The 26,282-nt window shown below is 42.8% G+C and overlaps 1 protein-coding gene across 1 annotated transcript; it reads left to right on the forward strand.

Annotated features, from left to right (window-relative positions):
• Nucleotides 1–1,369: 1,369 nt before the first annotated feature.
• Nucleotides 1,370–23,527, forward strand: COQ10B (coenzyme Q10B). The gene is made up of 5 exons (XM_007965741.3): nt 1,370–1,560; nt 8,102–8,251; nt 11,405–11,597; nt 18,748–18,849; nt 22,154–23,527. Exons 1-5 carry the CDS (start codon nt 1,451–1,453, stop codon nt 22,319–22,321), a joined length of 723 nt encoding a protein of 240 aa, XP_007963932.3. The 5' UTR covers nt 1,370–1,450; the 3' UTR covers nt 22,322–23,527.
• The last annotated feature ends 2,755 nt before the right edge of the window (nt 23,528–26,282 follow it).

Consider the following 26,282-nt stretch of genomic DNA (forward strand, 5'->3'; position numbering starts at 1 on the left):
AAATCAGATCAAGTGACTCTTCTGCTCTCAAACTCTAATGGCTTTCCTTCACACTTAGAATACAATAAAAAATTGGTAGCACACTATGGCTTCCGTGGCACTAGGATAAAGCTCTACCTACCTCTCTGACCTTATTTCCTACCACTTTCCTCCTCTCGCTGTGCTCCAAACTCCTTGCTCTTCCTAAAGCATGCCAAGATTTTTCCTGCCTGGGGCCTCTGCGCTTGCTGTTCCACACACCTGAAAGTCATTTTCTCCCAAGTAATCAGTTCACTTCCGCACTTCATTTTAGGCTTTTGTTCAGTGCCATCCTCTCAGAGCCCCTCTTAACTACCCTATATAAAACAGCACCCTACCATATTCCTCCCTCTTCATCTCCTTACCCTGGTTTACTGTTTAGTCTCCAGGACATATAACAAGCTGCCGTTGTACTATAAACTAATTGGTTTCTTTCCCCTACTGGGATATAAGCTCTGTGACAGTGAAGACTTTTGCTCACTTCTCCAGTATCTACTAGGTGCCACACAAATATCTGACTACATTTAATCAACAATCTAATTTACTGTTCCCAAACTATATTAAATAGGTAGTATTGCTATCCTCACTTTACAGTTTGCAGGAAAACTATCGGCGTACAAACCTTAAGACCTGAGAACAAACTGAGGGAACAAGAAGTCTGGACTTGACGACTGATCACCGAAACAAGTAAATGAAAGCGAAGTCGTCTGATTAGTATGGAAGGGAAACCCAAGCCATACAAGAACACTAACTAAAATTTGGGCCACGCAGGAAGAAGGCAGATGGAACTGATGCTGGATAACTGAGGCTCTTTCCTAATGACAGGACCTTATGTTGCCCTCATAATTACCCCGTGAGGTAGGCAAAGCAGGCATTGTATTACACAATCATTAAGCAGGACGGGAACGGCCAGGCTTCGCAGCCAGGAGCGATGGCCTGTTTGGCTCTGCGCTCATGGGTTTGGACAGTTACATAATTAACACCCTAACCCTGGGGCTTCCCGCAGCTCCCCGGCGGGGCTCAAGTCACTGGCCTCCCGACCGGAAGCGGACCCCAGGAGAACCACGACAGTTGGTTACTCCAGGAAAATTCCTGCGCGGGGCGTGGACTGATGAGTCACTGAGTATTACGCAAATTGCGCGAGCGCGCGGGAAAAGCGATTGGTCGGTCCGGAGAGAGAGGTGTGTCCTGGCGGGCTTGCATCTCCTCCGATTGGCCGACAGGCTGACGGGACCGTTTACAGTCAGCCCTACGTAGAGTGAGCGTGTGTCAGCGACGTGCAACCCGGAAGGGAAGAAGGGGCGTGTCAGGCTGCGGCAGGGGACCAGCCGATTGGCTAAGAGGGACCGGAGCCGGGCTGCCGGCCCGACCACAGAAGGGCGGTGCTGCAAGGCTAGTCTGGGAGGTGACGACCGGCTTCGGAGAGTCTATCATGGCAGCTCGGACTGGTCACACAGCCTTGAGAAGGGTGTTCTCAGGATGCCTTCCGAAGTCGGCGACAGCGGCCTGCGCCCCCGCACGGGCGCTTGTGCGGAATGGCAGGTAATCAACAGCGGGGGCGCTGCGACGAGAGTAGTTTTCCATTTTGGCTGCCGAGTTGGAGGACCGGAAGGATTTGGGGGTGAGGCAGAGCCGGACTCGGTGCATTTCCGTGTCTTTAGAGGAGAAAGCTCTTTTGCGTTTGGCATCTGAGGGACTCAAGAGCGGCGCGCATCCCCCTGGGCCCAAGGCTGTGTTCGAGCCTCGTTTCCCTCTTGAGAGGCGGTGAAATCATCGGCAAAGCGACTTTGGAAGCAATTTGGCCATTGGTGCCTTGGGGCTCTTCCGGTCTCCTCCCCTATGGCCTGTTGCTACTGCTGTTGGAAAGTGTTAGCTTTGCGCGGAAGGGGTGCCGGCTGCTGGTTGTATGGGAGTTTGTGGTTTGGCGGTGAGCTGCCTTCTCCGATTCCTTCTACCTGCCAGATGGTCAGATGCGTTTTCCCAATTTCTGAAAGAGTGCTTTGCCCTCACCATTTAGTGTTTACAAAACTAAATGTAGCCAACATAAGGGACCTGGATTTTTTCACTCTGCTATAACTTACAGGTCCTGTAACCTTGAACCGTAGTCTGCTTTCGATTTTCCTGGTTGGTTCAATTTTTGGTAGTTGAGGGTGGAGATGGAGGTCGGAACATGGATACCATACTTGTACGACATAGTTTCCTTTTATTAATAACATTGTAATGTTCTTGAAAATTAAAGTTAGTGTGTTTTAAATGATTTCAGGTGTACAAAGTACGACGTGGGGAGAGAAAACACAAATCTGGTTGAGCCCCAGGACATTTAGATTAAATTAAGATCCAGCCCTACGGGAAACGAGGAAATAATTTTTTTTAAAAAAGATTCAATTAAGAATATTTAAAAACACCAACAACCTTACCAAATCCAAATCCCTTTAGACAAATGTTGGATGAGACAAATCATAAAATTACTCCTGCTTTAGAAAGTAACTTCAAAAAGTAGTTTCAAGCAGAATAACCCCGTCATACTTCAGATCTGTTTGTATTACTCTTATAAAATGTTGTCTTGCAAATAAACAACACTTGCTTTTGAGAAAAATACAGTTGCTTTAGTGATCAAATTGAGGCTTCAGTTCCAAGATAAATACTGTTTATGATAATGAGGGCGGCAGTTTGAGTTCATTTCCAGCGTTAGTCATCAGATTCTGACCTTTATTATACTTAGGTATTTGAGAGAGTAGTACTGGAAGAGGAGTGACAAAAAAAGCTGTTTTCCATGTGGTCCAGTATTCATTTCATGGCTTAACTGTATATATGAATGTGTGTCTCCTCATATCGTAGTTTAAGACATAGTATTCCTGGAAGTGCGTGAGAATAGATGTGCTGTCCAGGGCACTGTAACTATAGCATGCAAATTAATCAGAAAATGCCCTGTCAGTTTGCTTTAAACACAGGTGTTTTCCTTAGGATTGTAATCAGATTGTGTAAGGGTATTTTTTTGCGTAGGCTGGGAGGCAATACATAAACCTGGTAGAAAGGTTCATGTATTGACTCCCACTAAACACATGAACCATTGTATATAGTAAAAAGTCAACCAGATACCCAGTTCACCTCTTTAGAAGCAAAGATCTCGTCTTTTCAAGTAAAGGTTTCAGCACTATTCACAATAGCCAAGATACAGAATCAACGTAGGTGTCCAACAACAGATGAATGGGACTGGGCTCAGTGGCTCACGCCTGTAATTCCAACACTTTGGGAGGCTGAGGCGGGAGGATTGCCTGAGCTCATGAAACCAGCCTGGACAACATGGCAAAACTTTGTCTCTACCAAAAAAAAAACAGAAAAAAAAAAGTGTGTGTGTGTATACACATACATATATACAGAAAAATTAGCTGGCTGTGTGGTTGTGCAAGCTTGTGGTTCCAGCTGCTCGGGAGGCTGAGATGGGAGCATCACTTGAACCCAGGAGGTTGAGGCTACAGTGAGCCTTGTTTGGGCCACTGCACTCATTCCTGGGCAACCAAGCCAGACCCTGTCTCAAAAAACAAACAAGGTCGGACACAGTGGCTCATATCTGTAATCCCAACACTTTGGGAGGCTGAGGCAGGAGGATCACTTGATATCAGGAGTTTGAAACCAGCCTGGACAACATAGCGAGACCTCGTTTCTACAGATAAGTAAAAAATTAGCAGGGCTTGGTGGCACATGCCTGTGGTCCCAGCTAATTGGGACCTGAGGTGGGAGAATTGCTTGAGCCCAGGCAGTGGCTGTGGTGTGTCATGACTGTGCCACTGCACTCCAGCCTGGGTGATGGGACACAACAACAACAACAAAACAGAAGAATGGATAAAGAAAATGTGGTGTATATATTCATACACGACGGGAATACTATTCAGCCATAAAAAGAGAATGAAATCCTGACATTTGCAGCAACATGGATGGACTTGGAGGACATTATGTTAAGTGAAATAAGCCAGGAACAGAAAGTTACACATGACGAGTTCTCTCTCGTATGTGGCAGCTAAAAGAAGTTGATCTCAAACAAGCACAGTAGCTCATGGGTGTAATTGCGGCACTTTGGGAGGCCAAGGCGGGCAGATCACAAAGTCAAGAGATCGAGACCTTCCTGGTCAACATGGTGAAACCCCGTCTCAAAAAAAAAAAAAGAAACCCCGTCTCTACTAAAAATACAAAAATTAGCTGGGTGTGGTGGCAGGCGCCTGTAGTGCTAGCTACTTGGGAGGCTGAGGCCGGAGAATCGCTTGAACCGGAAGGCAGAGGTTGCAGTGAGCCGAGATAGCACCACTGCACTCCAGCCTGGCGACGGAGCAGGACTCCATCTCAAAAAAAAAAAAAAAAGTTGATCTCGTGGAAGTAAAAAGTAGAACAGAGGATACTAAAGATTGGGAAAGCTGGGAGAAAGGAAGGGATAGGGAGAGATGTGTTAAAGGATACAAAATTAATGCTAGCTAGGAGGAATACATTTCTAGTGGTCTATACCCGCAGTTCCAAACCTTTTTGGCACCAGAAACCAGTTTTGTGGAACACAGTTTCTCCACTAATGAGGGTGGTGGGGGATGGTTTCAGGATGAAACTGTTTCACCTCAGATCATCAGGCATTAGTTAGATTCTCATAAGGAGCAAACAACGTAGATTCTTCACGTGTGCAGTTCACCACGGAGTTCCTGCTCCTATGAGAATCTGATGCCATCGCTGATCAGACAGGAGGTGGAACTCGAGCGGTAGTACCTCCTGCTGTGCAGCCTGGTTCCTAACAAGCCACGGACAGGCACCAGTCCATGGCCTGGGTGTTGGGGATCCGTCTTCTATACCACTGTAGGATGACTATACTTAGCAAGAACATATAGTTTCAAATAGGTAGAAGGAGGATATTGAATGTTCCTAATGCAAATAAATGATGAATGTTTGAGATGATGGATGTGTTAATTACCCTGATTGATCACTGATACATTGTATGTATCGAAACATAGAATTATGCTCTTACCACTATTAGAAAATCAACTACTACTTGTGATGTCCCAGAAAATTTAGAATTCACAAAGCCATCTTGCTTTTTTATATTTTCATTTATAAAGTGTTATTTAGAGCAGAATATATAAGAATCTTAGAATCTTAAAAGGTCCTAATAAGTTCACCCATGTGCAGTTTATGTTTCTTTTCCATGACACTTTTTTTTTTTTTTTGAGACAGGGAGTCTTGCTGTGTTGCCCAGACTGGAGTACAATGGCGCCGTCTCGGCTCACTGCAGCCTTCATGTCCCAGGGTCAAGCATTTCCCCTGCCTCAGCCGCCTAAGTAGCTGGGATTACAGGCACGTGCCACCATGCCCGGCTAATTTTTGTATTTTTAGTAGAGGCAGGGTTTCACCATGTTGGCCAGGCTGGTCTCGAACTCCTGACTTCCATTGATCCACCTGCCTCGGCCTCCCAAAGTGCTGAAATTACAGGCGTGAGCCCCCGCACCCAGCCTTCATTACATTGTAACAGATAGTCATGTAGTATTTAGCTTAAGCACATTCATTGACCTCTATTTCATTTTCTCTGTAATAAGTCTGTTCAATTTTTATAAACAGCTCTAAAGTGCTTTATTGTATTATAGAGCCCAAATTTGTCTCCCTGTAGTTGAGGTTTTGTTTTATGCTTTGGGGTCATATTTTCTTTTTTTTGAGACGGAGTCTCACTCTGTTGCCCAGGCTGGAGTGCAGTGGCACGATCTTGGCTCACTGCAAGCTCCGCCTCCCAGGTTCACGCAATTCTCCTGCCTCAACCTCCCAAATAGCTGGGACTACAGGCGCCCCCCACCATGCAGAGCTAATTTTTTGTATTTTTTTTTAGTAGAGACGGGGTTTCACTGTAGTCTCAATCTCCTGACCTCGTGATCCATCCGCCTCAGCTCCCAAAGTGTTGGGATTACAGGCGTGAGCCACTGCGCCTGGCCTGGGGTCATATTTTCTTTTTCTTTTTCTTTTCTTTTTTTTTTTCTTTTTTTGAGACAGAGAGTTGCTGTCACCCAGGCTGGAGTGCAGTGGTGTGATCCACTTCATTTACATATATATGTATGTATATATGTGTATGTATTCATATATATAAATAAATAGAATGAGGCATTAAATGCTGCTAATGCCTATGTGTATTGGTATATACATATACACACACACAGTTATCATATATGTACATCTTTTCTCTCTTTGCATGGCTAACTCCTTGTCCCCTATGTCTCAACTGAAATCTTTTAAGGGATTCGTAGGTCACCCTGTCTAAAGGAGGTCCTAATTACACCTCCCCCCATTTCTTTTTCAGCAGTTTTTTGAGTCAGTCTTCACCTAGAATATAATCTTCATAAGGCTTATGTTTGTTCTATTCACCATTATATCCTTAGTACCTAGCACAGTCTTAACTTAGAATAGGGGCTCAGTAAATATGTGGATAATTTAAATTGAATTATCCTGGCCAGCAATGACTATTAGTGTCAAATAGTTATGTAATAACCTTTTTTCTTGTCTTTTTTTTATTTTTTATTTTTTGAGATGGAGTCTCGCTCTGTCTCCGAGGCTGGAGTGTGGTGGCACAATTTCGGCTTACTGTAACCTCTGCCTCCCGGGCTCAGGCAATTCTCCTGCCTCAGCCTCCCAAGTAGCTGGGACTACAGGCACCTACCACCACACTCAGCTAATTTTTTGTATTTTTAGTAGAGATGGCGTTTCACCATGTTAGCCAGGCTGGTCTTGAACTCCTGACTTCATGATCCACCCGCCTTGGCCTCCCAAAGTGCTGGGATTACAGGCATGAACCACCTCCCCCAGCCAGTTATGTAATAATCTTATTAAGGAAAGCTGAAAATATTTAGGTGAACAAGCATATGTCAAACATTTGTATATAGAAGTACCTCAAACAATAACTTTCTAGTTAGACATATTTTTACATATATGCATTGAAATGGAGACTGCGGGGTAAAGGAGAACACAGCAACAGTTGGTTTTTATTTGCTTTGTTTTTGCTTTTGTTGAAACAGAGTCTCACCCTGTCACCAGGCTGCTGTGCCGTGGTCTATTCATAGCTCATTGCAACCTCAAACTGCTGTATTCAAGCGATCCTGCTGCCTCAGGTTCCTGAGTAACGGGAACTACAGGCACATGCCACCATGGCTGGCTAATTTTTAAGGTTTTTTTTGTAGAGACAGGGTCACCATGTTGCCCAGGCTGGTCACAAACTCCTGGCCTCAAGGGATTCTCATGCATCGGCCTCCCAAAGCACTGGAATTATAGGTTGGAGCCACCATGCTTGGCATCAGTACTGACAGGACCACCAGATCTCTGCCAAGAGATTTGAGACCTAATTTTAAGTCTCATTGGAGTGGATCAAGAATTAAGAAACACCTGTGGATCCAGCTGGGAAAACAACGTAGGTAGACAACACAAATTGGAAAACAGATTTGGGTATCTAGCAAAGCTTATGGCAAGAGTAAGTTGTAACACACGACTACAGAGAAAGCCAACTTTCTGGGAGAGAGATGTTTTATGCCAGAAGCTTCTAACCTAACTAAGCAATTATTTTTAGTTTCTTATTTTATTTTTTTTTAATTTTTATTTTTTGAGACGGAGTCTTGCTCTGTCCCCCAGGCTGGAGTGCAGTGGCCGGATCTCAGCTCACTGCAAGCTCCGTCCGCCTCCCGGGTTCACGCCATTCTCCTGCCTCAGCCTCCCGAGTAGCTGGGACTACAGGCGCCCGCCACCTCGCCCGGCTAGTTTTTTGTGTTTTTTTAGTAGAGACGGGGTTTCACCGTGTTAGTCAGGATGGTCTCGATCTCCTGACCTTGTGATCCGCCTGTCTTGGCCTCCCAAAGTGCTGGGATTACAGGCTTGAGCCACCGTGCCCGGCCTATTTTTAGTTTTTTAACAGTGTTTAAGAAGCTGTACTTTTTCTTTGTTCATGTGTGTGTATTTTTTCAGGAACATTCTGAAGTTGCAAAACCTTCCAAAGTGTGATAATTACTTTATAGTCTCTATAATTTGTGCTTCCTCTTAATTTTTACTGTCACTCTAAATCAGGTGATTTTTGTCTTTTCAGATATTTAGCTTCCTGTGGCATACTGATGAGCAGAACTCTTCCACTACATACCTCAATTTTGCCTAAGGAGATATGTGTACGAACTTTCTTCAAAATCACTGCACCATTAATAAACAAAAGGAAAGAATATTCAGAGAGAAGAATTTTAGGGTTTGTATATAACAAGAATTCTAACTAAAAGAGCATGTTCACAATTTTCTGTGAGGTATCATGCCTCTTTCTGGATTATGTTCTTACAGACTAAGCTCTTTTTTCTAGGTTGACTTTCTTCTTTTCTTTTTTTTTTTTTTTCTTTTGAGATGGAGTCTTACACTTGAGTGCAGTGGCGCAATCTTGGCTCACTGCAACCTCCGCCTCCCGGGTCAAGCGATTCTCCTGCCTCAGCCTCCCAAGTCGCAGGCGCATGCCACCATGCCCGGCTATTTTTGTATTTTTAGTAGAGACGGGGTTTCACTATGTTGGCCAGGCTGGTCTCAACCTCCTGACCTCGTGATCCACGTGCCTTGGCCTCCCAAAGTGCTGGGATTACAGGCATGAGCCACCGCTCCTGACCTAGGTTGGCCTTTTTCATAGCCCTTGCTATTTTATAAATATTTGTTGAATGAATGTAATTATATGGTAAGTCTTCAGTATAGACTTAAATATTTGACATGTAAAGAAAATTATGACCTACATTTTTTGTTCATTGTTCTTTTCTATATTAGCAACATTACTAATACATTGAGCCATATGTTTACATAGTTTCCTCATATATAGATGTACATAGATAAGTACATACATACTAAGGCTCCTCATCTAGAACCTTTGGTAAACATTTTCTGTAAAGGGGCAGATAGTAACTATATTAAGTTTTGTGGGCAATAGGGACTGCTCAGCTCCTTCATTGTAGTCCAAAGGCAGACATACATCATATGTAAATAAATGGGTGTGGCCACATTCCAGTAAAACTTTATTTACAAAAACAGGTGGTGGGCCAGGTGTGGCCCCTGATATAGGCGTAAATAGAGCAGGTGGTAAAGACACTACAGTTCTGCTAAACCGGTAATATACCATCCCTCCATAGGGGAATTTCTACAAATGGCTCTTAATTCCCAACTGACCATGAAGCTTTGTGAAAGTGCATTTCGTGGCCAGGCGCGGTGGCTCAAGCCTGTAATCCCAGCACTTTGGGAGGCCGAGACGGGCGGATCACGAGGTCAGGAGATCAAGACCATCCTGGCTAACCCGGTGAAACCCCGTCTCTACTAAAAAATACAAAAATCTAGCCGGGCGAGGTGGCGGGCGCCTGTAGTCCCAGCTACTCGGGAGGCTGAGGCAGGAGAATGGCGTGAACCCGGGAGGCGGAGCTTGCAGTGAGCTGAGATCCGGCCACTGCACTCCAGCCTGGGCGACAGAGCGAAACTCCGCCTCAAAAAAAAAAAAAAAAAAAAAAGAAAGTGCATTTCGTTAATTTTACTCATTTGCTTTTGTTCTCTCTATTTTTCTGTAGTAAAAGACTTAACAGCATTGTTCACTAAGTTTATCTTTATTACTAGCTAGTCTCTGTATTAGTTAAGGTAATGCTAACAGCCATATAGATAATACCCAAGAGTTCATTTTTTTCTCATGTAGAGTTCAAATGGGTGTGTCATGTACTGTAGTCCAGGTAGTGACTCAGAAACCCAGGCTACATCCAACCTTTGACCTCTGTAGTTACTTAGTCTTCATAGTGTTAATTGGTCTGGAGGTGACACACAACACCTCCTCCCAGATATTACTGGCAACAGCTAATTGTGACCCCATCTAAACGTAGTGGGAATGAGGACTGGGAATTGTTGCTTCTGATGGGCAGGTACATCCTAGCAACAGCACCACGTAAAAGGAGTGCAAATCTTTGGATGGACATCATTGCCACAGGTATTACCTGTTAAAAAGAGAAATGGCAACTACAAAAATAGTGATTTAGTTTGCTTTACTGTGTGTGTGTGTGTGTGTGTGTGAGAGAGAGAGAGAGAGAGAGAGGAAGAGGTGTACAGGGTCTCAGAGAGAGAGAGAGAGAGGTGTACAGTGTCTCACTCTACAGCCCAGGGACCTGTAGCCAGAGAGAGAGAGAGGTGTGGTATACAGAGTCTCACTCTATAGCCCAGACTGTAGCATGCTCTTCGCTCACTGCAACCTCTGTCTCCTGGGTTTAAGCAAATCTCATGTCTCAGCCTCCTGAGTAGCTGGGATTACAAGCATGTGCCACCACACCTGGCTGATTTTTGTATTTTTAGTAGAGATGGGGTTTTACCATGTCGGCCAGGCTGGTCTCAAACTCCTGACCTCAGGTGATTTGCCCACCTCAGTTTCCCAAAGTGCTGGGATTATAAGCATGAGCCACCACGCCTGGCCATACTCTCAGTTTTTTTTTTTTTTTTTTTTTTTTGAGACGGAGTCTCACTCTGTAGCCCAGGCAGGAGTGCAGTGGCCGGATCTCAACTCACTGCAAGCTCCACCTCCCGGGTTCACGCCATTCTCTGGCCTCAGCCTCCCGAGTGGCTGGGACTACAGGTGCCCGCCACCTCGCCCGGCTAGTTTTTTGTATTTCTTAGTAGAGATGGGGTTTCACCGTGTTAGCCAGGATGGTCTGGATCTCCTGACCTCATGATCCACCCGTCTCAGCCTCCCAAAGTGCTGGGATTACAGGCTTGAGCCACTGCGCCCGGCCCCATACTCTCAGTTTTTAAATTCTGGCTACTAAAATTTTAAAAACTACCTCTTTAGGCTGGACGTGGTGGCTCACGCCTGTAATCCCAGCACTTTGGGAGGCCGAGGAGGGTGGATCAGCAGGTCAGGAGATCGAGACCATCCTCAACACAGTGAAACCCCGTCTCTATTAAAAATACAAAAAATTAGCTGACCATGGTGGCACGTGCCTCTAGTCCCAGCTACACAGCACAGGCAGGATAATCGCTTGAACCGGGAGGTAGAGGTTGCAGTGAGTGGAGATCATACCACTGCACTCTAGCCTGGGTAACAGATTGAGACTCCATCTCAAAAAAAAAAGAAACAAAAACAAAAACTACCTCTTTATATCAGATTCAACCTGTGAGAAGCCAAATTGTGATCTCTGCCATACCCTATACCCTATATATATTTATTTAGAGACCTTTTTATTTTCTGTACTGCTTTGAAGTCATTGATTCCAGAATGTGGTTCAACATATGTGTTGAATGATTTATTTATCATATACAGTAAGTTTTATACATACTCACTTTGAAGTATGCGTATATTATATAACTAGATGGAGTTAATACTTCTTTTTATTTTTATTTTTTAAAGATATTCAATGCAGGAAATGTATGATGTAGTATCGGGAGTGGAGGATTACAAGCATTTTGTTCCTTGGTGCAAAGAATCAGATGTTATATCCAAGAGATCTGGATATTGTAAAACACGATTAGAAATTGGATTTCCACCTGTGTTGGAGCGATATACATCAGTAGTAACCTTGGTGAAACCTCATTTAGTAAAGGTAACAGTTTTGTTTTTTGTTGTTTTTAAATATTCTCCCATATATTAACTCTGTCAAATGGGTTAAAATGTAATAGCCTAAAAAAACTTATTTAACCTAACAGGAGGAGGGTAAAAAATGTATTACGTTTTCTAACTGTGTTACTTTATCAATATTAGCATTATTCTTTCCAAATAAAAGTTTGAATATAATATGGGAATGGGAAACTTTTGCCTTTTTTTTCCATTTTGTTGAGGACTGCTGACCCACAGGACAGATCACTTGCACCACCCAAGTGGGAAATGTTTTAATTTAATTTTTCAGCTGTTTTAAAATATGAATTAAATACTTTATTATTGGGGGAAGAGTAAATCTGTTTACTAAAAATATAGTTTTTTAAATTAAAGAAGGAATGGTGGGGAAGAAGGAAGGAAAAAAATTAAAGTGGTGAGAGGATAAACAAAGGTAGAAAAGATACAGGCATGGTGCTGTGGCTCACCCCTTTAATCCCAGCACTTTGGGAGGCCAAGGCGGGCAGATCACAAGGTCAGGAGTTGGAGACTAGCCTGACCAACATGGTGAAACCCCATCTGTACTAAAAATACAAAAATTAGCCGGGCATGGTGGCACGTGCCTGTAGTCCCAGCTACTCAGGAGGCTGAGGCAGGAGAATCACTGGAACCCAGAGGCAGAGGTTGCAGCATGCCGAGATAGCGCCACTGCACTGCAGCCTGGGCAACACAGTGAGACTCTGTCTCAAAAACAAAACAAAACAAAAAAACAAAACAAAGATAAATATGTCATGTCAGGAGGCTGAGATCAGAACCCAAGAAGTCGAGGCTAGAGGGAGCTGTGATTAAGCCACTGCACTTCAGCCTGGGCAACAGAGTGAGACCCTGTCTCAAAAAAAAATTAAAATGAAAAGAAAAAATATAAAAATATTGGGGGGCACAGTGGCTCACACCTGTAATCCCAGCACTTTGGGAGGCCAAGGTGGGTGGATCACCTGAAGTCAGGAGTTTGAGACCAGCCTGGCCAACGTGGTGAAACCCCGTCTCTACTAAAAATACAAAAAAATTAGCCAATGTGGTGGCAAGCTGCTGTAATTTCAGCTACTCAAAGCTGAGGCAGAAGAATCACTTGAACCCAGGAGGCAGAGGTTGCAGTGAGCTGAGATCATGCCAGTGTACTCCAGCCTGGGCAACAAGAATGAAACCCTGTCTCAAAAAAATATATATATATATGTGTGTGTGTGTGTGTGTGTATATATATATATATATAAACATTGTTGAGATTATCCTGCCAAGTACCAGGTACTGAAATGCCAACTCCTCTTACATCATATTAATCATCTTATGCTTGTCAGAGGTGGATACACATATGGAAAAGGGTACCAACCTTAAAAACAAAAAGGCAGAATTCCATGCAATAATGCATATTTTTTTTGCATTCCTATTTTGTAGTAGTCAAAGATTTTTAAAACTGAGTTATTTTTTGCCCACAGGATTTAATGATGATATCATTTCTTGGTAACTGGCCAGAGCCAAATACCTTAGTCAGCTCTTTGTTAGGCATTGAAGGGGGTGCAGCTCTCAGATGGGCTCTTTCTGGTGCAGCTAGAAAGAGAAAGAGAACACTCTCACTGTCCAGTGAAGCTAAGACCCTATCTGCCCTGTTCTTACCCTCAAAACTTGAATTCCACTTGAAATGTTGTGGACTAGGATTTTGCTATTATTGCAAATGTTTTCACGTGCTTGCCTCATTGTTTTAGAGCGTTTAAACTATTGTCTCTCATAATAGCTAACATTTATTGAGCCCATTTTACTGCTTTACTTGAATTATTCAAATTCTCACAACAGCCCTTTGAGGTTCAAGGGTTATTATTTATTTTAGAGTTGAGCGAACTAAGGCTTAGAAGAGATAGAAAAATTTTCCAATGTCACAGAGCCAGGACTCCAGCTGTCTGATACCAGTGAATATTTCTATAACCTTAATTTTTTTTTTCTATTTCCTGAGCTCAATTTACCATTCAGTCCCTTAGAACTTATATCTTTTTTTTTTTTGGTGATGGAGTCTCACTGGGTCGCCCATGCTAGAGTGCAGTGGCGCCTCCAGGGGCGCGATCTCGGCTCACTGCAAGCTCCGCCTCCTGGGTTCACACCATTCTCCTGCCTCAGCCTCCCGAGTAGCTGGGACTTCAGGCTCACGCCACCAAGCCTGGCTAATTTTTTGTGTTTTTAGTAGAGATGAGGTTTTACCGTGTTAACCAGGATGGTCTCTATCTCCTGACCTCGTGGTCTGCCCGCCTCAGCCTCCCAAAGTTCTGGAATTATAGGCATGAACCACTGCGCCTGTCCAGAACTTAAATCTTAGTATATATATTAGGCTGCTTCTAACTAAAAGGACTCTAAATAAATCTCATTTCTTCCTCACTCTCTCCCTTTCTTCTGTTCGGAACCTGCTGCCTTTTTTTTTTTTTTTTTTCCTGAGACATTGTTGCTCTGTTGCCCAGGCTGCAGTACAGTAGCACGATCATAGCTCATTGCAACCTCTGCCTCCTGGGTTCAAGTGATTCTCCTGCCTCAGCCTCCCAAGTGACTGGGATTATAGGCATGTGCCACCACGCTTGGCTAATTTTTTTGTATTTTTAGTGGAGACGCGGTTTCTCCATATTGGCCATGCTGGTCTTGAACTCCTGACCTCAGGTGATCTATCCGCCTTGGCCTCCCAAAGTGCTAGGATTATAGCCGTGAGCCACCAGGCCCAGCCTCTCTCCCCTGCCTTCTTAAAACCTACAGGATAAGCTAGGTTTGGTAGCATGCACCTGTAATCCCAGCTACTCAGGAGGCTGAAGCAGAAGGATTGCTTGAGCCCAGGAATTTGAGGTTGTAGTGTACAGTGATCATGCCTGTGAATAGCTACTGCATTCCAGCCTGGGCAACATAGCAAGTAAGACTCCATCTCTAAAAAACAAACAAACAGGCTGGATGAGATGGCTAATACACGTAATCCCAGCACTTTGGGAGGCCGAGGCCGAGGCCGAGATGGGTGGATCACCTGAGGTCAGGAGTTTGAGACCATCCTGGCCAACATGGTGAAGCCCCATCTCTACTAAAAATACAAAACTTAGCCAGGCATGGTGGCAGGTGCCTATAATCCCAGCTACTTGGGAGACTGAGGCAGGAGAATCACTTGAACCCAGGAGGCAGAGGTTGCAGTGAGCCGAGATCGCACCATTGCACTCCAGCCTGGGCAATGAGCGAAATTCCATCTTAAAACAAACAAACACAAAACAAAAACAAAACCACACAGGATAAATCTCTTTATCATTGCACATTGACCCATTTACTTCCCTGCTCCCTCGTCCCACGTAATACTATACTTAATGTTCAGCTAATACCATATGTCTTAAAAGTTCCATGAATGCACAGTGCAGTACTATTTCACAGCAATGTGCCTTTGCATCTTGCTTATTCTTCTATCTGTAATGCACTTACCTTCTTGATATTCCTTGAAATTCTGACCATCTGGGGTCATTTTCTCTCTTTCCTTTCATATTGATAAGTAGCACTACCTTGGTGATTCTTCGGTGCTTTATTCATGCTTTCACTTATCACTCGGTGATATATTTCTTCAACAGGATTTCTCCTTGACAAGACTGTGGTACTTGAGGGAAGGAACCCGTGTCTTTTTCATCTCTGTATCCTCAACAGCAGTACTATAATGATGGGAGTCATGAGGGCTCCATACTTACAAAGCTTTCACTACCTGTATTCTTGGATTATTGCAGATTGAGAGACATTCATGATAATCTTAAGAGTGACTTGCAGCACTGCTAAGGGGGGAGATAAACTGTGTTAGAAAAAAAAGTAATCTTCATAATAACCTGCATTAGATGATCATAGCTATCTCAATTTTATGAAGCTTAAGGAGATTAAGAACCTTGGGCAAATTCACACTTGCATGTGTCTGACTCCAAAACTATTTTTTCTTTTTTTTTTTCCCCCACTCTCCTTCCCCCTATTTTTTTCATTATAAGCTGCCTCACATAATAATGCTAGTTTGTTTTTTAAAGACATATTTGAGAATATATGCTCAACTTTCAGTTGTTCTGGGTTCAGTTTCCGGAATTTTTTTTTTTGAGATCGAGTGTCACTCTTGTTGCCCAGGCTGGAGTGTAATGGCATGATCTCGGTTCACCGCATCCTCTGCCTCCTGGGTTCAAGCGATTCTCCTGCCTCAGCCTCCTGAATAGCTGGGATCCCAGGCATGCACCATCAGACCGAGCTAATTTTTGTATTTTTAGTAGAAACAGGGTTTCACCATGTTGGCCAGGCTGGTCTCAAACTCCTGACCTCAAGTGGTCTGCCTGCCTCAGCATCCCAAAATACTGGGATTACAGGCATGACCCACCATGCCTGGCCTAGGTTCTGGATTTTATTTATTTGTCTATTTATTTATTGAGACGGAGTTTCGCTCTTGTTGCCCAGGTTTTGGATTTGATTGGTTGATTGATTGATTGAGATGGAGTTTCGCTCTTGTTGCCCAGGCTGGAGTACAATGGCACAATCTCGGCTCAGCACAACCTCCGTCTCCTGGGTTCAAGCGATTCTTCTGCCTCAGCCTCCTGAGTAGCTGGGATTACAGCCATGTGCCACCACGCCCAGCTAATTTTGTATTTTTAGTAGAGACGGGGTTTCTCCATTTGGTCAGGCTGGTCTCGAACTCCCGACTTCAGGTGATCCACCTGCCTTGGCCTCCCAAAGTGCTGGGATTACAGGCATAAGCCACCATGCCCGGCCAGGTTCTGGATTTTAATACCCAATAGACAACACAGTAAAAATAATTATTGTTATTTTTTACCCAATACAGTAAAAATTATTATAAGGGAAGAACAGAAATCATGTGACAATTCTGCAAATTATTAGCTGACCAAAACATGCCTGTCACTTAATATGTCAGTAATTCTAGTCTACACTAATCTTTAATGGCCAGAAGCCCTTGAACATTTTCAGAGAGGCAACAGTTCAATGACTTTTACTGCCTACTTCATGAAACAAACATTTTGTATGGATTAGTTTATATAATGGTCTGGATCAGTTCTCTCAGAACAGTCAGTAGTGGATCATCATAGTGACAACTTCTGCTGTTCAGTATCTCTGCTGTTAGAAATGAGGTCTTTGGCAAACTGTTCCTGTCAAAACATAACAGTAAAAATCTGTGCATCTTTGGGCTAGATAACTGAAGTGAGTGAAATACTGCTAGATTTTGTATAAAAGTAGTCAGAGGAGGCCGGGTGTGGTGGCTCATGCCTGTAATCCCAGCACTTTGGGAGGCCGAGGCGGGGGGAGATCACGTGGTCAGGAGATGGAGACCATCTTGGTTCACATGGTGAAATACCGTCTCTACTAAAAATACAAAAAAAAATTAGCCGGGTGTGGTGGTGAGTGTCTGTAGTCCCAGCTACTTGGGAGGCTGAGGCAGGAGAATGGCATGGACCTGGAAGGTGGAGCTTACAGGGAGCCGAGATCCTGCCACTGCACTCCAGCCTGGGTGACAGAGTGAGACTCCATCTCAAAAAAATAAATAAATAAATAGAGGAACTGACTCCCAAACCTGTTTATCCTTTACTCCCAAAACCTGTTTATCTTTTAGTGTTAAATTTCCTATAAGCTTCTTAAATGATTGTAAAGAAAGGCAGAATGTATTATCCTAAAATTGGGCAACTGAAATAACAAGATTTTATTACAGACTCTTGATGCTCTTAAAAATTACTTGTGCACTTCAGGAATGCTCTGGGTTATTTGTGCAGGTGAGGTGGCTCACGCCTGCTGTAATCCCAGCACTTTGGGAGGCCAAGGCAGGAGGTTCACTTGAGCCCAAGAGTTCATTACCAGCCTGGGCAACATAGGGAGAACACAGCTCTACAAAAAGTAAAAAAATTAGCTGGGCGTGGTGTCACACGCCTGTGGTCCCAGCTACTTGGGAGGCTGAGGTGGGAAAAAGTAAAAAAAAGCTGAGCGTCACTCAGGGTCATAACCAGCATCATCAGTCCTAACAATGAACTAGTAACTATGGTTCTGGTTACCATTTTTACATTGCAGATGGCAACTCTTTCATGGATCTCAATAAATTTTTATTTATTGATTTATTTTTAAGACAGTCTTATTTTTAAGATTGTTACCCCAGGCTGGAGTTCAGTGGCGTAATTATAGCTCACTGCTGCCTCAGTCTCCTGGGCTCAAGCAGTCCCTTCACCTCAGCCTCCTGGGTACTTGGGACTACTGGCATGCATCACTACACCTGGCTAATTTTTAAATTTTTTTTGAAGAGACAAGGAATCTTGTTTTGTTGCCCAGGCTGGAGTGCAGTGGCATAATCATAGCTTACTGCAGCCTCGAACTCCTGGGCTCAAGTGCTTCCCCCCACCTTGGCCTCCCAAAGTGATGGGATTACAAGTGTGAGCCACCACATCCAGCCACAATAAGTATTTTTTTAATGATACAAAATAGGAACTACCAAGATGCACTGCACATAGTATGGTTAAGTGTTGTGATTGTGTGCCTACTGAATATAAAATATACATGTGCATTGAAAAAATCAGAAAGAAATGGATCAGTTCTAAGGGCCAGGACTACACAGTTAGGAAAACTAGATAGAGGCCTCTAGGAATAAGGAGCAAAGAGTGAAGGAAAGACTATACGTGATTAATAAGAGAAGTCTTTGAGTAGGAGATAAATGTGTACCAGGTACCTTATTAACATTTCAGCGATCTCATGATATAAAGTAGGTATTATTTTGCAGATTAAGGAAATAGGGTATGGGGATTTAACTTGTTCACGATAACTTATATGTAGCAGAGCTGGAAATAAGCTTCCAAGAAGCTCCCTCTTTTGCTGCTAGAGGAAGGAAAGCTAAGTAGCAAAGCAGGTGTTAGCAATGGAAGAGAAAACAACTGGCAATCTTGGGGATCCCTGCAGAAAAAAAAAAAGGCTAATGTTGGCAAGACATTACTTCCTAGTACCAACTAAAAATTAGATCTCTTTATCTCCTGTGGTCTGACCTATAAAAATTATTACGAAAGAAATCAGCCGCAATCATAGTAGATTCTTAGATTCTGGCCAGTAGCAAAGGTATTTAACTGTGGTTTTATTTTTTCATTCTGTTCTAGGCATCTTGTACTGATGGGAGACTTTTCAATCATTTGGAGACTATTTGGCGTTTTAGCCCAGGTCTTCCTGGCTACCCAAGAACTTGTACCTTGGATTTTTCAGTAAGTCTCATAAAGCCTTTGATTTGTTTCACTAATAAGGTAAAATTGGTAAAAAGTAATCATTTTTTAGAACACAGAGGCCATAATTATATTGAAGACCTTTTTCTGCATAAATGCTAATGAACATTTCTTTTTTATTCTATTTCTTGCAACCTTGAATATTCCTTCATTCTCTACTTTCTATTTTTTACAAATCTGTAGATTATAAGACACATGCCATGACTTTTTGACCAGCTTAATAACAGTTTTGAACTTAATAGTTTTAAATTAACACCGAATGAAAGAACACATTGCATATAAGATGCAGAAACAGGCTAAGTGCAGTAACCCATGTCTGGAATCCCAGCACTTTGGGAGGCTGAGGCAAGCGGATCACCTGAGGTCAGGAGTTCGAGACCAGCCTGACCAATATGATGTAACCCTAATTAGCCAGGCGTGGTGGCATATGCCTGTAATCCCAGCTACTTGGGAGGCTGAGACAAGAGAATCACTTGAACCTGGGAGGCAGAGGTTGCAGTGAGCCGAGGTTGTGCCATTGCACTCCAGCCTGGGCAACAAGAGCGAAACTGCCTCAAAACAAATAAAAATAAAAATAAAATTAAAATTATCCCCGTGTAGTGGTGCCCACCAGTAGTCCTAGCTGCTGAGAAGGCTAACGAGCAGATCGCTTGAGTCCAAGGGTTCGAGCTTGCAGTGAACCATGATCACATCACTGCACTCCATCCTGGGCAACAGAGTGAGACCCTGTCTCAAAAAAATTAAATTTAAAAATAAAAGATGCAGAAATAAGGCAATAGGTTTTTTTCATTTTTTTGAATCTAGAGTCTGGTAACTTTCTGTTTTTGTTTTTGTTTTTTTTTCTCAGATGGGGCCTTACTCTGTCACCCAGGTTGGAGTGCAGTGCTGTGATATTTACTCACTGCAACCTCTGCTTCCCTGGCTCACGTGATCCTCCCACCTCAGACTCCCAAGTAGCTGGGACTACAGGAATGCACCACCGCACACACTTATTTTTGTATTTTATGTAGGGATGGGGTTTCGCCATGTTTCCCAGGATGGTATCGAACTCCTGGGCTCAGGAGATCCGCCTACCTCGGCCTCCCAAAGTGCTGGGATTACAGTCACGAGCCACCACACCCAGCCTAGTAACTTTTTTTTTCATGTAATCTTAGTTATAGCAAACTTAAAGCAAGTTGTGGTTTTTCTTTGCCAACAGGTAATATGGGAGTTGTTCTCTGTACATGCAACTTGGGCATTGAATTTTAAGAAATGGTGGCAATTTTGACTAAATTATCGTGTGCTGTTCTCAGCTCTTGAGTAATTTTCATTAAAGCATTATAGACATTAATAGGACAATTGAGGCTGAGCACAGTGGCTCACACCTGTAGTCCCAGCACTTTGGGAGGCCGAGGTGGGCAGATCACTTGAGGTCAGGAGTTTCAGACCAGCCTGGCCAACATGACGAAACCCCATCACTACTAAAAATACAAAAATTAGCCGGTTGTGTTGGTGCATGCTTGTAGTCCTAGCTACTTGAGAGACTGAAGCAGGAGAATCACTTGAACCCAGGAAGCAGACATTGCAGTCATCTGAGATTGCACCACTGCACTCCAACCTGGGAGACAGTGAGACACTGTCTCAAAAGACAGTTCGGAAAATTTGAATAAGGTCTGTATAAATTAGATAATAGCATTATTATCTAGTAGTAGTAACTCCCTCTGTTAATTTCCTGATTTTGAGAATTACAGTATGGTTATTGAAGACATTAAAATAGGAAATTTGAGTAATGGGTACATGGGAATTCTTTGTATTGTTTTTCAGGTTTTCTTTTACAAAAATGAAATTATTTCATAATGAAAAGTAAACATTTTAATATTTAGAGGATATTTGGTCCTTAAAACACAGTTCTCAAACCAGTTGTCTTGAATTCTATATGGAACAATGAGAGGGTATAAATAAAGTTCTAAAAGGGTATCCAAGGGAGAGAATACAGTCATGGGTTCTTAGTTTCTGTTTCTGGTTGGGCCAGTAAAGCCTCTTCCTCATCCCTCTTTTCCACTTACCACTAGAGACAGAAACTAAAACCCATGGCTTCAGGCTGTTAAAAACCTAAAACAAAACAAAACAACAACTACAAAATAAGGTGGATTGGACAAGCTTGTCCAAATCATTGGCTACTTTAAGATTGAACCACATGAGCAGGCATGATGGCTCATGCCTGTAATCCCAACACTTTGTGAGGCCTAGGTGGGTGGATCACTTGAGGTCAGGAGTTTGAGACCAGCTTGGCCAACGTGGTGAAACCCCGTCTCTACTGAAAATACAAAAATTAACTGGACATGGTGGCATGTGCCTGTGGTCCCAGCTACTCTGGAGGCTGAGGCAGGAGAATTGCTTGAACCTGGAAGGCTGAGGTTGCAGTGAGCCAAGATTGGGTCATTGCCCTCCATCCAGCCTGGGCGACAGAGCAAGGCTCCGTCTCAAAAAAAAAAAAAAAAGATTAAACCACTTACACCATCTGCCCTGTGGGTTAGGCACACATGTGCATGCACACTTCCAGCTTCATCTTCCTGCTGGTGCTTCTCAATGATACGTATGAGAAGGATCACTTCCCTTCCTTATTTCCTTTTGTGGGATAGGATGGATCTAAAAGGGGCACATTAATAAGAAGGCATAGTGATTAATGTATTCAGCAAAGGTTTTTTCCAATCTTAAGAAACAGATTTTTTCCCTTGAAATGAAATTTGGTTGGCCTTGTTTATGTAAGCTTATTATGCCAGCAGTTGTGCTTGTTGCAGTAAAAGAAGATTCCCTCTTTTCGGGGGGTGCTAAAAATCCCACCTACATACATCCACACAGTTCTGCCTTAGATACCCAGTTCATAGTGTGAACACCACTGTCCTAAGTGGAGATTTAGTTTAAAAAAAAAATTTCTGGCTGAGCAGTGGTTCACGCCCATAATCCCAACACTTTGGGAGGCTGAGGTGGGCAGATTGCATTAGCCCAGGAGTTTGAGATCAGCCTGGGCAACATGGCAAAACCCCTTCTCTAGCAAAAAACAAAAAACAAAAAACAAAACACACACACACACACACACACACAGATTAGCCACATGTGGTGGCATGTGCCTGTACTACCAGCTACTTGGGAGACAGAGGTGGGAGGATTGCTTGAGCCTAGGAGGTTGAGGCTACAGTGAGCCGCGATTGTGCCACTGCACTCCAGCCTGGGCAACGAAGCAAGAGTCTTTCTCCAGGAGAAAAAAAAAAAAAAGCACAAAATAATTTTCAATATTTTTCTACAGATTTCTTTTGAATTTCGATCACTTCTACATTCTCAGCTTGCCACATTGTTTTTTGATGAAGTTGTGAAGCAGATGGTAGCTGCCTTTGAAAGAAGAGCATGTAAGCTGTATGGTCCAGAAACAAATATACCTCGGGAGTTAATGCTTCATGAAGTCCATCACACATAAAGGCAAAAAAGAACTGGTGTCACCTGCTTCTAACTTTAGTGTGTTCACTTTTAGGAAGTATTTTCATGACATGTTTTCAGAAGCCAGAAAGCATTTGTTAAACGCAACTTTGGTTATAAACCTGCACCATTGAAAATTTGCACATAGAATATAGACTCACTTGTACATAGAATTATTTCTTCAATCAAGTATAATTCAAAATAATATGGACATTATCATGTTCTGCATTACAATAATGGGATGTCATCACCATTGCTAGAATACGGGCATGATTCTTTTGAGCAGAAGTTGAAACTGTAAATTTAAACCTTTTAATTATCACCTTACCTGAAAGAGGTTAGTTAAGATATTCACGCAGTATATATTATATTAACCATATCACACTTAAGTTATTAAATTCAGACTATTTGTAACTTATTGTTATAGGGCCTGCCATATGGCTTAGGATATTTGAGTAATCATATATTTAAAGTAAAAACTTTGGGCTGGGCGCAGTAGCTCACGCCTGTAATTCCAGCACTTTGGGAAGCTGAGGTGGGCAGATTAGTTGAGGTCAGGAGTTTGAGACCAGCCTGGCCACCATAGTGAAACCCCATCTCTACTAAAAATACAAAATCAGCTGGGCATAGTGGCACACACCTGTAATTCCAGTTACTTGGGAGGCTGAGGCACAAGAATCGCTTGAACCCGAGAGGCGGAGGTTGCAGTGAGCCAAGATCGCCCTGCTGCACTCCAGCCTGGGCAACAGAGGGAGACTCTGTCTCCAAAAAAAACAAAAAACAAAAACAAAAGCTGTTAGTGAAGGTTCCCTGGGACTTTTGATATTTTAAAAATTGTTCTTATGACTAGTAGATAAATTCAGTGCCATAATGAGGCTAGCTCCCAGATAAACAGTGAATTTTTTTCTTTTTTTTTTTTTTGGTGAGTGGTCCAGAGCTTTAAGCTACTTTTCCAGTAGTTTGCCACTTTCTCCGAGGTAGTTTGACTGCTCTTTCAATTATGCTAATTGTGTGTCAAATTTTGTCTACAACAGTAGGCAACAGATGAAGATAAGTTGGTTGAATGTCTCCAGCACTGTGCATCCCTATTTTCTATTTATTGTGTATACTCACTTTCAGTAATGTGTTTCAAACCGATATTTTTTAAAAAACAAATCAATGTAAGGACTGAAGTTGAAGTAGCAACGTAATAAAGTTAATTTGTTTATTTTTTGTACAGTTAGTTTGGTTATTGAAATCTTCCTATATTGTTTAAATGTGTATTTGCATAGACATAGTAAAGTGTTGTTATAGCATTTCATGTCTTAAAAAATCTATGAAGATTTCTAAAATATCTATTTCTATGAAGAAACAGACTTTGACAAATATAAGCAAAATTCAATTTTCTTTTAACCAGTCATTGATCTCCTGTCCTCCTTTCACTACATACCAACAACCCTCTGGCATTAAACTTCCAGTGATAGTGTCATTAACTTTGTTTCCTCAGATCAACAAGGGACCTCAGTAATTAGTTCTCTACATAAATATATATATGTATTAATTTGTTTAATAAATCTGTTTTGAGCACCTGCTTTCTCTCAGACACTGGGTATAGAGTGATGAAGGATTCATACCAGCCTCTACTCATGAGGAGCCAGGTTGTGCTTTCACACAAGGTAAGCAGTATCTTTCCACTTACAGATGAGGTATTTGCCGAGAGCATAAGTAGTTTGCATATAGTTACATACATTTTTTTTTTTCTTGAGACGGAGTTTTGCTCTTGTTGCCCAGGCTGGAGTGCGATGATGCGATCTCGGCTCACTGCATCCTCTGCTTCCCATGTTCAAGCAGTTCTCGTGCCTCAGCCTTCTGAGTAGCTGGGATTACAGGCATGCACCACCACGCCTGGCTAATTTTGTATTTTTAGTAGAAACGGGGTTTCTCCATGTTGATCAGGCTGGCCTCAAACTCCCAACCTCAGGTGATCTGCCCGCCTCAGCCTTCCTAAGTGCTGGCATTACAGGCGTGAGCCACTGTCCCTGGCCAATGTTGTTTTTTAAATAAGAAAGTTTTTTTTTTTTTTTTTGGCTGGGCATGGTATTTTTTGTATTTTTTAGTGGAGACAGGGTTTCACCATGTTTTCCAGGCTGATCTCGAGCTCCTGACCTTAAATAATCTGCCCACCTTGGCCTCCCAGAGTATTGGGATTACAGGCGTGAGCTATTGCACCTGGCCACAAAGTTTTTTTAAAATTGTGAAGTCATTTAAAGTTTTTTTAAAAATAAGACTCAGACATTTTATTCTGTGTACTATATTGTCTTTTTTTAAAAAAATTATTTATGTATTTATTTATTTTTAGAGACAGGGCTCCCTGTGTTGCCAAGGCTGGTCTCAAACTTCTGGGGTCGAGCACTCCTCCTGCCTCAGCCTCCCGAAGTGTTGGGATTGCAAGCCTTAGCCACTGTATCTGGCCTGTATTCTCTTTTGATGGAAATAGGAACCCATACTTTATCACTCCTTTTACAAATGCCAGCCAGGTACAGTGGCTCACACCTGTATTCTCAGCACTTTAGGAGGTTAAAGTGGGTGGATTGCTTGAGCCCAGGAATTTGACACCATACTGGCAACATGATGAAACCCCATCTCTACAAAAAAATACAAAAACTCAATGCTCAATGTTCATTTCCTCTTTGTCAGGGTGCTCATTGGTTTATGCTAAATTTTAAGGAAGTTGTAAACTTGGGGCTAAACTCAGTTGCCTAATCTAGTCTCTCAATTTCTAGAAATTAGTACTAAAATTATCCAGGTGTGGTGGTATGTACCTGTAGTCCCTGCTACTCAGGAGGCTGAGGCAGGAGGATAGCTTGAGCCTAGGAGGTTTAGGCTACAGCGAGCCGTGATCGTGTCACTGCATCTCAGCCCAGGCAACAGAATGAGACTCTGTCTCCAAAGAGACAGACAAAAATGACTCTAGTAGTGTTCTAATAGCTAACTCCAATGCTCCCTTTATACAACAAACACAGTGGTCATTTGAGTGTTAAAATGGATCCTGGGTCTTTGCAGGTACTTAAGGCCAAGTTTAGAGTGTCAGAGTTTATATATCTGGAGTTATCTGATTCTGTGTAACAGCATTCTAAGCTCAGACCCTCCGAGAAGGAGACAGACCTGGTCAGGAGTTTTTCTGAGGGTAATTTTATGATATTCTCCTTTTGTTTTTTCCTCCCCTGTTTATAAGAGAAAGAGTTCATAAGATCATGATATATAGACCTCTGGAATTTCATGGGACTGACCACCTCAGTTTTCAAGGCTCAAGTTTTTAGGCATTTAACAGAATTATTTTGTGTTGCACATTTACATAGCACTGGATGCCAGACAGTTTAAAATGCTTTGTAGACATTTAATCATCATAACTTTTTGAGGTAGATACTATTATCCTCATTTTACATACAAAAAGTTTTATAGGCCGGGCGCGGTGGCTCAAGCCTGTAATCCCAGCACTTAGGGAGGCCGAGACGGGCGGATCACGAGGTCAGTAGATCGAGACCATCCTGGCTAACACGGTGAAACCCCGTCTCTACTAAAAATACAAAAAACTAGCCGGGCGAGGTGGCGGGCGCCTGTAGTCCCAGCTACTCCAGAGGCTGAGGCAGGAGAATGGCGTGAACCCGGGAGGCGGAGCTTGCAGTGAGCTGAGATCCGGCCACTGCACTCCAGCCTGGGCTACAGAGCAAGACTCCGTCTCAAAAAAAAAAAAAAAAAAAAAAAAAAGTTTTATAAAGAGAGATTAAGTGACTTTCCTGAGGTCACAGTGACTGGTAAAGACAGGATGAAAACCCCACACATTCTGGCTCTAATATCTATGCTCTCATGTTTGCTTTATCTAGCCCAACAGTCTTGAGGCCATGACTTCTGATTCTGTGGTGGGCAGGTCTGTGCAAACCTAGCCACAAAAGCTGAGGAAACTGAGAGGCAGAAGAAAGGTG

This window comes from Chlorocebus sabaeus, chromosome 10 (genome assembly GCF_047675955.1).
Source record: "Chlorocebus sabaeus isolate Y175 chromosome 10, mChlSab1.0.hap1, whole genome shotgun sequence".
Classification (NCBI taxonomy): Eukaryota; Metazoa; Chordata; class Mammalia; order Primates; family Cercopithecidae; genus Chlorocebus; species Chlorocebus sabaeus.

Coding starts and splice junctions, on each gene's coding strand:
- COQ10B (XM_007965741.3), top strand. CDS start 1,451: ATGGCAGCTCGGACTGGTCACACAGCCTTGAGAAGGGTGTTCTCAGGA. Junction 11,598..18,747: donor TGAAACCTCATTTAGTAAAG/GTAACAGTTTTG, acceptor ATTCTGTTCTAG/GCATCTTGTACTGATGGGAG. Junction 18,850..22,153: donor CTTGTACCTTGGATTTTTCA/GTAAGTCTCATA, acceptor ATTTTTCTACAG/ATTTCTTTTGAATTTCGATC.